At 43.3% G+C, this 10,963-nt stretch overlaps 1 protein-coding gene and 1 long non-coding RNA gene across 6 annotated transcripts in view; one reads left to right on the top strand and one right to left on the bottom strand.

The window, feature by feature from the left end:
* Nucleotides 1-8,583: 8,583 nt before the first annotated feature.
* On the bottom strand, nt 8,584-9,628 carry LOC108526313 (uncharacterized). Its single transcript, XR_001884498.1, has 2 exons — nt 9,486-9,628; nt 8,584-8,825 (listed from the first exon to the last, which is right to left on the bottom strand). It is a non-coding gene; the product is annotated as an uncharacterized LOC108526313 (long non-coding RNA).
* The window catches only part of ARHGAP28 (Rho GTPase activating protein 28), a 176,165-nt gene continuing 174,653 nt past the window's right edge, over nt 9,452-10,963 (top strand). For 4 of the 5 annotated variants that reach the window (XM_017865423.1, XM_017866541.1, XM_017866030.1 and 1 more), the window contains exon 1: nt 9,452-9,709. In XM_017865423.1, the coding sequence (XP_017720912.1) occupies nt 9,534-9,709 (176 nt within the window). In that variant the 5' untranslated portion in view covers nt 9,452-9,533. The remainder of the gene's footprint in view (nt 9,710-10,963) is intronic. The other variant, XM_017866820.1, reaches the window with a different exon arrangement.

Below are 10,963 nucleotides of genomic sequence, written 5' to 3'. Positions count from 1 at the left end.
ATCTCCAAGGTGTCAACTTAGGGACTTTCTCTCTCATGGTGTGTGATCTTGTCTTATAATTACAGCAGGGAAGGCAGTCCCTGAAGACCACATTTCTTAAGACTCAGTGGCTACCAAATGGAGGCCTAACCACAGCCAATCTGATGCAATTCTGGTACCCTGTTTCCTGAGAAGAGGGAAGCAAGGATAGAAGAAAAAATTAAAATTTGTTTTTTTTGTAAGAAGCACCCTGGCAAGATTGTGTTCTCATTCCTGCTCCAAGAGTTGTCTTTCAATTTTGATCTTCAATCCTGTGCTATTCCTCAGATCTTTCTGAAACATTGTTCTTTATTTTGGTTAATCAGAAATGTTTCTTTGGTTTACCACCCAAGAATTATCCTAATAAACCTTTTCTCTTTGTTGGTAGACCTGCATACTGCATGTCCCAAAGCCTCTCACTGTCCTCTTCTTCCTTCACCGTCTCCTGCTGTGCTCACCCCGTCACTTGCCAGGTCAGGTGGTCTGTCCCTCCCCAGGTGAACCAGAACAAAGCAGGCAGCTAATCTGTAATAATGAGCTAGTGACAGAGAGAGGGGATTGCCAGGGTCCTTTGCCCAGCTTCCCCTCCAAGACACCTGTGCAATTCTTTAACCTAAATGTCTTTTCAATAGCTATTTAAATTCCATTTATCTCATCTTGGACTTTGTCTTAGGATTCAATTTGGGACTTAGCATGTGGTCGTTTATAGTTGGTTTTCTTCTGTATCAGACTCTATTGTATACTCTTCTCCCAGAAAGTTTGGGAGGCCTAAGAGATGTAGGTCAGAAGAGCTGACTGAAGACCAGCTGGTGCAGAGCCCAGGAGGATGCCTGAAAGCATACGCTGATTCTGGTGCTACCTTGCTTGGCACCTTCAGTGGATTCCCCATGTGAACTCTTGGATAAAGTTTAAATTCCTCACAAGACATTCAGATGCACCAGGGCCTGGCCTCTGCCTGTCTCCAGCTTTGTCTCCAGGGTTTTCTCCCTTACACTTTACTCTCCAGCAAAGCTCAACTAAAAAGGTTCACTCTTTTTTTCTCTGTGCCTTTTTTCCATCTATTACCTGCCTCTTGAATGCCCTTCCTCACATAGCCTCAGCCACACACACCTACTTGTGAGTTAGCCAACTGTCATTCATCTTTTAAGAGCATCTCTAACATAACCTCCCCGGGGAAGTGTGTTATTTGATGACCTCCTATACCAACCCCTTCCCCACTTGCAGAGACCCAGTTAGTCTGTGCTTTCCTATTCCTATTCATCTTCATATTCCTGGTGCTTAGCATTGTAGGTATGAGTGACAATTGTAAATTATTGGGGCAGATGGGTGGATGGATGGATGGATGGATGGATGGATGGATGTATGGATGGATGGGTTGATGGATGGATGGATGGATGGATGGATGGATGGATGGATACATGGAAGAATGAGTGAATGAATAAAGCTCTTACATAATTGCAAAAACATGGCATTGCAGGAAATATTCTATATTGGAAGTACTTTTTGACTAAACCTTTATGCTATGCCTGGTCTGTTCCTTTCCTCTACCCTGCCTGGGTCTATTAGTAGTGATTCATTTCCAATCCATAATGATTCAATTTATCCATAGAAGTCACTTAAGTAATTCAGTTATGTCTACCACATAAGTAACACAAGTCTTGACCTGGCTGGCTGGATCTCGTGGTGACATAATCTACTTAACCCAATTACCAAATTGATCAAAGATCCCAAAACAGTTAATGAAGAAAAATAAGGCTTGCTTTCTCTCTAAAAATAGGTGCTAAGAAAGCAATACGAAAACCAGAGTAGTCTAGAAATTCTGTGTCATCATGAGAGCACCCAGAAAATAAAGTTGTTTAAGTCAAGTAGTGCCAATACATTTTGAAAAATATTTCAGGGTAGCAGATCAAGATTTACCAACTGACCTGATGATGAAAGATTTACACACTACCTTTTAAAATACTTTTAAAATACTTGTCTCATTATTTTCTCTTTATATAAAATAAATGCAACTTTGTATTCATTTCTTCTAATTTAAACCAGTCTTTCCAGAGGATTTGAGGGCACTGATAACGTATGTAAGATGGAGGGTTTTTTGTTTGTTTCGTTTGTTTGTTTGTTCTTTGAAACAGGGTCTTGCTCTGTCTCCCTGGCTAGAGTGCAGTGGTGCCATCATGGCTCATTGCAGCCTTAACCTCCCAGGCTCAATCAATCTCCCCACTTCAGCCTCCTGTGTGGCTGGGACCAAGGGTACATACCACCACGCCAGCTAATTTTTAAACTTTTTGTAGAGATGGGGTCTCCACATGTTGCCCAGGCTGGTCTTAAACTCCTGGGCTCAAGCGATCCTCCTGCCTCTTGCCTCCCAAAGTGCTGGGATTATAGACGTGAGCCACCCCGCCCCGCCAAGTGGAGTTCTAAAAGCAGAATTTGCATGTTCCCTTTGGTAGGTAAGAATTGTGACTTCATTTCCTGCAAGATAGGGCCAGTGACTATGTTCCCTCAATCCTTCTTGCTAAGAGATTGTCAGTCAGTGACTGCAAGGACTCATGAGGCTGCAGCTGTTTTCCTGTTCTGGTATGAAACGATTATCCTAGCAGCAATTTTGCCAGATAAGCAGCGGAGGCCACAAGAAGCACCTTTCTTTTGTGCATGTTAAGGTTTTGCCTAAATGTTTTGTTTTCTTGCCTTTCCTGATGGGGTTGAATATGTTGGAATAGCTCCATATTTCGTAGTCCATGCAGCAGTGGCACGTGGGGACCAGTGTTTGTGAGGCCTCCCCCGGTAGGTTTCATCACATAAATTGAGTCGACTTACCTCTCAGCAAAGGTTGTGAAAAACCTTTGGAATCCCTGGGTCCAGATTCTTTACTCTTGAGGGTTGAACAGAAATCATACTTCCAGAAGGGTTGAGACAGAGGACAGCTGACAAGGGAGAGTGAAAGACCGAGAAGGGAACCAACATCTACTGAGCATCTAGGCTATGCTTAGTACTGGGATAGGTGTCTTAAAGATGTGATCTCATTTTAACTTCCCATCAAATCTTTGAGGAGATATTACTGGTCTCTGTTTTTCAAATTAGGAAATGGAAACAGAGAGAAATGAAGGTGACACAGCCAGTAAATAGTAAATCATAATCAAGCTCAAACTCAACTCTGTCTTATTCTCTTTTGTCTACCACTCTGCTTCCCGTTTACGTAGAAAGCGCAGTCTTTGTGCACTTGTGGTTACATATTTCACTATTCTCTAATGCCTTATTTATATGTATCCACTGACAAATTTACAAGGCAAAATGAAAGACTGAATTATCCTTCAACACATTGTAAGAGTAGTTGATGACAATAATTATGCACACACATATATTAAGCAGCAATAATTTTTGAACTGCCTTAGTAGTTTTGAACTACCTTAGCATTGTGCCTTGAAAATACATGTGACTCCCTTCCTTATTACTTTCATCATCATCGTTACATGCTAGTGATATCCACCCTCCAGTATGCTAAATAGGTTTATGAAAAGCTACCATAGAGAAACATACATCAAATCCTACCCGTTTCTTTACATTTTACAAGAGGAATATATTTTGAATCTCATCAAACCTTTCATAAAAGAGAAATATAATACTCAAGGACCTAAATTCAGGAGCCAGATTTCCTGGGTTCGAATCCCAGCTTTGCCACGTCCTAGCCTGGGTAGGACATGGGTAGCCTTGGGAAGTTACTACAGCCAGTTTCTTCAACTATAACATGGAGCTACCAGCAGTGATACTTATTTCACCTCAAAGTCTGCTGCGAGCCTCTCATGAGTTGATATTCTGATGCCTTAAACAGAACCAGGCACATGGTAAGTGTTCAATACATGTAGGCTGTTTTATTTCTTTTGCATGTGAAAAAACAGGTCTACAGTTCAGCGACTTTCTTGGGGTGTCATGCTGGTGGCAGAGTTGGTACTGACATCCAAGTCTCTCGATTGTCAGTTCAGTGCTGGGCACTGTGTGACATCCAGAGTAGGACAGCACAGGAAACTGTAAGTTTCCCTCTATCTTTGCCCTTAGTCCAAATAAACTGAAAATGCTGTCTACATGTCCACTCCGCAGTGGTTGGGGAACTTTCAAGTTTAGCTTCCCCAGGGCCACCATTTACTCCACTGTCTGGCCAGCTGTCACAGCCCTGTGCTGTCATCCCCTAGCACACTGGATCCCAGCATTGTTTGGAATGCCAGAAATGTTAACAGACTCTATTAAGTCTGAATTTTGAAATTCAGAAACTCTCAAATTTGAATCCTTTTTCATAACTCATTTGACTGCAAGACCTGTTTAGGCCTGAACTTTTTCAAGTGACAAAACATCTGAACTGACATGAGGCTATTTATAATTTGTATTTGACCCTCACAGTGTGAGGGACACTGCCCCACATCCTGGGGCAGCGGGATACATATCAGGCAGGGTCTTGGCAGAAAGACATGGGGCACTCAGCCCAGGTGAATAGAGTTTACTAAAGGGGCTATTTATAAAGGCATGGCTGGAGCGAAGGAATCCTTAATAAGGGGTGCTGCAGAGCAGCAGCAGGAGTACTACAAGCACCAGGAGCTGTTACCACCCCTGGATCAGGAGGGCCAGGTAGAGGCAGGAGTTACCTGAATTTGGAGAAAGCAGCATAGCAGAGGATTGCAAGTCAGGAGTGGTAGGCAGAAGGATCTAACATGCAGCAAAATAGCAAAGAAGCCTGGGAAGTCAGTACCTCACCTTACTTTCCCCTCCCTCTAGGTCTTCTGCTGGTACCTCTCTTTAGTGGACCCTCCCTGAAGCCAGAGACAAGGGAGTTCATAGATGCAGACCACATGGTGAGCCACTCAGGCTACCAAGCAGGATAGCCAGGTTGGCAAGTGGATCTGGAGGCCTAATGGAAATAGCCTGCATAGCATATTCTATAATGTTCAATATATGCACTGTACCATCTTTCTAAAAGCTAAAAACTTGAGAATACTTAAAAGAGTTGTATTTTATTAAGTCAACACCATATAGATATATTTGAAAAATATTAACACATACATGTCAGCTTTTCTTTTTTTTAGATAGGGTCTTGCTCTGTTGCCAGGCTGGAGTGCAGTGGCACCATCTTGGCTCTCTGCAAACTCCGCCTCCCGAGTTCAAGCGATTCTCCTGCCCTGGCCTTCCAAGTAGTTGGGACTACAGGTGCACTCCACCACACTCAGCTGATTTTTGTATTTTTCATGAAGATGGGGTTTCACCATGTTGACCAGGATGATCTCAATCTCGTGACCTCATGATCTGCCCACCTTGACCTCCCAAAGTGCTGGGATTACAGGTGTGCACCACTGTGCCCAGCCACATATCAACTTTTTTTTTGGTTTGCAGTTTCGGTGCCATAGAGACTTATGAGTCATTTATAGTAATGCTTTGCTATTGGGGCTCAGAAAACAATACCCCAAAATGAGGGTCTTAGGGGTAGTCTCCGAAGCAAAAGTTTTTTTTTCTTTTCTGACCTTCTTGCTCCTAGTCTCCCAGTCTCATCTTCTAGCTGTAGAAACCAGAATCTCTCTTTTTCAAGGTGGGTCATAGAAACCAGAACCTTTTTTACCCAAAGACAGCCATAAAACCTGAAAACATTACCCCACTTTTTCCTCCATTGTTCTGTGTAAAAATTGGCCATAAAGAAGTTATCTGACCTACTTGTTTGACTGTAGATTATAAGACCCCCCATTCTAGAGAGAGTCCTGCACCATACCCTGAGGGAAGAAATGCATGCTCAGAGAGGCCAAGAGGAATCAAGACAGACAGGCTTTGCTGGGTTTCTCCACTTAGTCTCTGAGCATTAGATAATACTCTTTTTTGTTCAATCATATTTCTGCATGGCTCTCCATACTATGTTGAAACTAAGCATAAAAAATGGATAATTTCCCCTATACTTTTGGGTCTTCATTCTGAAGGCTCCTGTGTTTATACGTTAAATACATCTTTATGCCTTTTCTCCAATTAATCTGCCTTCTGTGAGTTAATTTTTCAGTGAACTTTCCGAGGGCAAAGAAGTTTCCCTTTGACCCTTACACTTGGCTACTCTGCAAGGTTGAAACTGCTGAACTAAAGAGTATTATCTCGTTCACTGATTCACTCATTGATTCATACGTTCATTCTTTCAACAAATATTCCTTATTGAATGCCTACTCTGCAAAACACTACAGGCTCTGGGCTATAAAGACAAAAACATGACCCTAGCCCTTCCAGTAGCTTACAATTTAGTAAAAGACACTAATTTGCTGGAAAATAGTAATACAATCTTGAGTAGCAAGTAGTTTTCATCTCAAAGCTATCTTGTTGGTTTGGGGTTCTATTTTGAGGTAGGTTTCATGACCAGATCTGGGCTCAGTGGGAAAAAAAATGCTAAGATCTGTTAGCAACATCTGCCCTGGGCGCAGGCGTGGAGAATGCACACAGCACCGTGTTTGGCCGACTGTGCTTTAATTACATGACCAAATGAAATTATTTGTTATAATGAAAGTAAGAGCAATTTCCAAAGAAGGGCAGAAGGAGGGTTGCTTTGAATTAGGAACACCTGAGAGGCTTTATAGTGGTATATACAGGGTTTTCCAGGATTTCCAGACAAGAAATAATAGGTAGGGGCAAAGACAAAGTAAGATCACAGGACAGGCTGGTGTAAGTGAGCCACAGGGCCTTGGGAGTGATGAAGTACTGGGAGATCAAAATAGATTAAGGAGAGGCCACACTAAGGAGTTTGGACTTCAATTTGTAGCAAGTAGGTTGCATTCGAGGACTTTTGAGAAGAGGATGTTCTGCATTTTAGGAAAATCACCCAAACAGCATTTTGAAAGGGGATGGGGCTTAAGAGGAAGCTGATGGAAAGTAATCTTTGTGAAGGAAGGATTTTGGCCACCTAGTCAGGAGATGGTGACAAGAGGACAAAGACATTAGCGGTGGGAATTCAAAGAATGGTTGGCAGACATTTTGAGGAAGAAATGACAGATTTGATCATTGATTGGAGGGAGGAGTCCAAAGTGAAACCAGGGCATCTACAATGTGAATACACAAGAGGAGGAGGGCTCCTTGGCTGGCAGGATGGGGCGTTACTGCCATGCGGGGCATCTAGAGGCCCTGTTACAGTCAAAATGTTTATAAGAAAAGACCCTGCAGGTATTTCATATTGTGAGTCTGTAGTTCAGAAAAATAAAAGAAGAATGTTGCATGCCCAGAAAAGTTCCACTACTATAATTCCTTATGGTAATTATAAAATGCTATCAGATAAAAATTACAAGCTTTTATGAAGTTTGGTGCCAAAATTTATTGAGTGATAAACTTGACCTGAACAAATGTGAGGCTATCTGTAGACTTCATCCTACTCAAGGTCAATATTCATTTTTCTTTGCTGCAGAAATAATACACTTAAATATACAATACTGTCCCAAATTTACTGGGCTGAGGGTTTATATTAAATGGTGCATGCATGAAATTATCATTTAAAAATAAAAAGTAGATGTAATTTCTGATATGTATCTGTTCCCAAGGTTTTAGATGAAGACTTGTGGATACATATCAATACCTACAGTGGTTTTTCAACTTCACATTTTAAGAAGGTATTGTCTTAGTTTTATGCATTGGCATAAAGCACAGTAAGTAAACAGATGCCTCTTTTTATCTGAAAACTTTGGAGAATAAAGCATTCTTTGTATGTGTCTTTTCCATACACTCATGCTTGATAAGTTTCTTTATCCATAAAATTGGGATAATAATACTATCTACCCACAGGGTTGTTTAAACAGCTAATGTACACCATCTAACACATGTCAGCAAATTTAGTCATTATTAGCTTACTGTTTAATTAATAAAACATTTTTAAAAAGCATTTTGGATGGAAAACTTGTTTTCCCAACCTCTGAAAGTGCAATGAAAATAAATGTGTCCCTTCTTGATGAATGTAAAGAGCAAAGAGTACCCCCATTTCTTGAAAACCTAACATGTACTTGTTGCTTTAATCCTGCGAGATGAATATTATTTTCCCCATTTCACAGATGCAGCAACAGAGATTCCGAGATGTTAAGTAGCACGACCAAGTTGCCCTCCAGTAAGGGATAGATTAACTTGTCTTTCTACTTCATCTAGCTCCTAGGGATGTATGGAAGAGACAGCAGATAAAACACATTGTCCGTGTGAGTAAAACATTCACGTGGGCCTCTTCCTGGGCATACTTCTGGTTACTTTTTAATCAGCTGTAAGAATGTTGTTTTTCCATTTGTGCTATTAGTCCTATGTGGATAAGGACATACTTCAGACTCAAGATTTCTAATGATGCCCCTTTTTATCTACCTTGAACCAGTCCCTACATCCTCCCCCACCAACAGTAACTTCTGGAAATAACATCCATTTGGCCCATAATAATAAAGTCTAATTTTCAGACAAGCTGCAAACGTTATCTGTTAATTTGATCATGACTGGGAGGAGGAAAGGGATGTGAGAGTGAGGTAAGAGTCTGGTAGTGGTGCATTGAGGGTGTGGGAGGGAAGCGTTCCCTTGCTGTAAGAGGGAATTACCTGACCCAAAAGGAAATCAAGTTTATTGTAACTTGACTAAGTCAACAGCAAGGTAATCCAGTTCTTCAATTTTTGATGTGGATGCTTTAAATGAGAGAGTGTCACATTTTCTCCTTTTCTTCCCCAGAGCACACATTTCAAACCCGGCCTCTCTCCTCAGCCTGAGGTATGGTTTCTTAGTCTCACTCCTGGCAGCCAGGCAGGAAATGTTTCCAGCCACAGGATAAGCCTCCAGTTGGAAGCGGGCTGGGAGGGGGAGTGAGAAAAGGAAAAAAAAAGAAACAATGAAAAACAAACTTTACTAGAGCCGCTACCAGGAGCCCCAAAGGATCCCGGCCGGTTTCCAGTTTTCTAGAAGCGGAGATCACACCTCCCCCCTCCGCACTCCCGACACATGCGCGCACACGCACACACAGGCGCACACACACGGACACGCAAAGGCGCGCGCACACAGGCACACACGTATACACGGGCGCGCACACAGAGGCACAAAAGCACACACAGGCACAAACACGGACACACACAGGCGCACACACACGGACACACAAAAGCGCACACACGGACACACAAAGGCGCGCGCACACAGGCACAAACGCACACACAGGCCCACACACACAGAGGCGTGCACACATACACAGGCACACAAACAGGCACACACACGCACATAGACGCGCGCACACACACAGGCACACAAACAGGCACTCACACACAGGCACACACGCAGACGCACGCGCGCGCGCGCACACACACACACACACACACACACACACACACACACAATGCCCGCCCCCACTGCAGCCCGTGGGCGTGGTTCCCAGCGTCTGCGAATTCGCGCGCCCGGGGCGGGGCGGGGCGGGCCCTGCCCGGGGGCCACTGACAGCCGCCGTAGAGAGCGGCTGGTCGCACCTCCGGCGCGGCGGCTCAGCTGCTGACAGCCTCCCGGCGCGCCGGTCCATGCTGGTCCCGGTCTTTGTTCTGGGGCCGGCGCCGAGACATGCGCGGCTGACGATGGAGGTGGAGGACTCGGGCGGCGTGGTGCTGACCGCCTACCACTCGTACGCCCGCGCCCAGCCCCCCAACGCAGAGTCGCGCTGCGCGCCCCGGGCCGCCGCCAGCCACCCGCTCAGCAGGTACCCGGAGCCGCTCCCGCCAGGGCGGCGCAGTGGCGCTGGGCTTGGGGGGTTCGCCATGCAGCTGCGCCTTCTGCCTGGGCGCCGATTGTTGTTTCAAGTTTTAATGGACTAGATGAGTGAGCCTGGGGTTCTTTGCATTGTCTTTGACTGGAGGTGGGAAACGCTCCAAGGCTCCACCAGCCTGGGCTGAGGTCGTTGGCTAGCAGAGATTAGCAGCGGGATTGCATTCTTGATACGATTTGAGGATAAGTCATGTGTGTGTATATATATATGTATATACACACCTCTTTTCGGCCAAAGTTGCCTATAAAATCTCGGGAAATTAAAAAATATTCCAAATGAAACACAAGCAGCACATGAAAAGAAAACATTAAAATACGTAACCCTAAATCCTCAGAATACTCCTTTTGAGAGCTTGTTCAGTAACTGCATGCCTGATTTAAAATGTAGGTTGAGAAACTCTCTAAAAAGTACACCTCAGTAGACTTTAAAAGACAATTTTATTTCTACATGTTAAAACCTTTCAATTGTATAAATGCTTTGGTGTCGTTATTTGATTACTGCTAATGTCAACTCTATGCTGTCAATGCAATTATATTTCCTTTTGGTCAAAAGAAGCCTATAAGCATCTCATCCTGTATATTTCAGATTTAATCAGGGATCTATGTTAAATTACTGTGTCAGTGATCATCCATTTGATGCAAGATCAAGGCCAATGAGACTCTCCTTAACTAAAACAAAAGTGGTTAAGTGGGTAGACAAAAGTATTGTGATGAGTGAGATGGTTTGATATTTGATACATATTTGGGGGAAGTTTTATTTGTGTAAATGTGACTATCTGATCCATTGATGAGTGCTTTTCTTTACAAGTGGGCAATTTGAGTGATGTGTTTTCATCATGTTTATTTTTAATCATTTCTTTTTTCTCATACTTTTAACTTTAGTTATGTGATAATGATTGCTTTTGTTTCCTAATTTAATTGATTGTGATTTTAATTGATTTCCTAATTAACAGATGGTGACTTTATTTCAAGGAATATCTTTTTGGCTAGTATCCATGGGAAGAACAAACTACATTGGCAAGAGATCTGTGTTGGGCTTGGCTAACAAAGAAAATGAGGCTGGGCGCGGTGGCTCAAGCCTGTAATCCCAGCACTTTGGGAGGCCGAGACGGGCGGATCACGAGGTCAGGAGATCGAGACCATCCTGGCTAACATGGTGAAACCCCGTCTCTACTAAAAAATACAAAAA

This window comes from Rhinopithecus bieti, unplaced genomic scaffold (genome assembly GCF_001698545.2).
Source record: "Rhinopithecus bieti isolate Rb0 unplaced genomic scaffold, ASM169854v2 scaffold_5, whole genome shotgun sequence".
In the NCBI taxonomy this organism is placed as follows: domain Eukaryota; kingdom Metazoa; phylum Chordata; class Mammalia; order Primates; family Cercopithecidae; genus Rhinopithecus; species Rhinopithecus bieti.
This window is presented reverse-complemented; position numbering and strand designations above follow the sequence as displayed.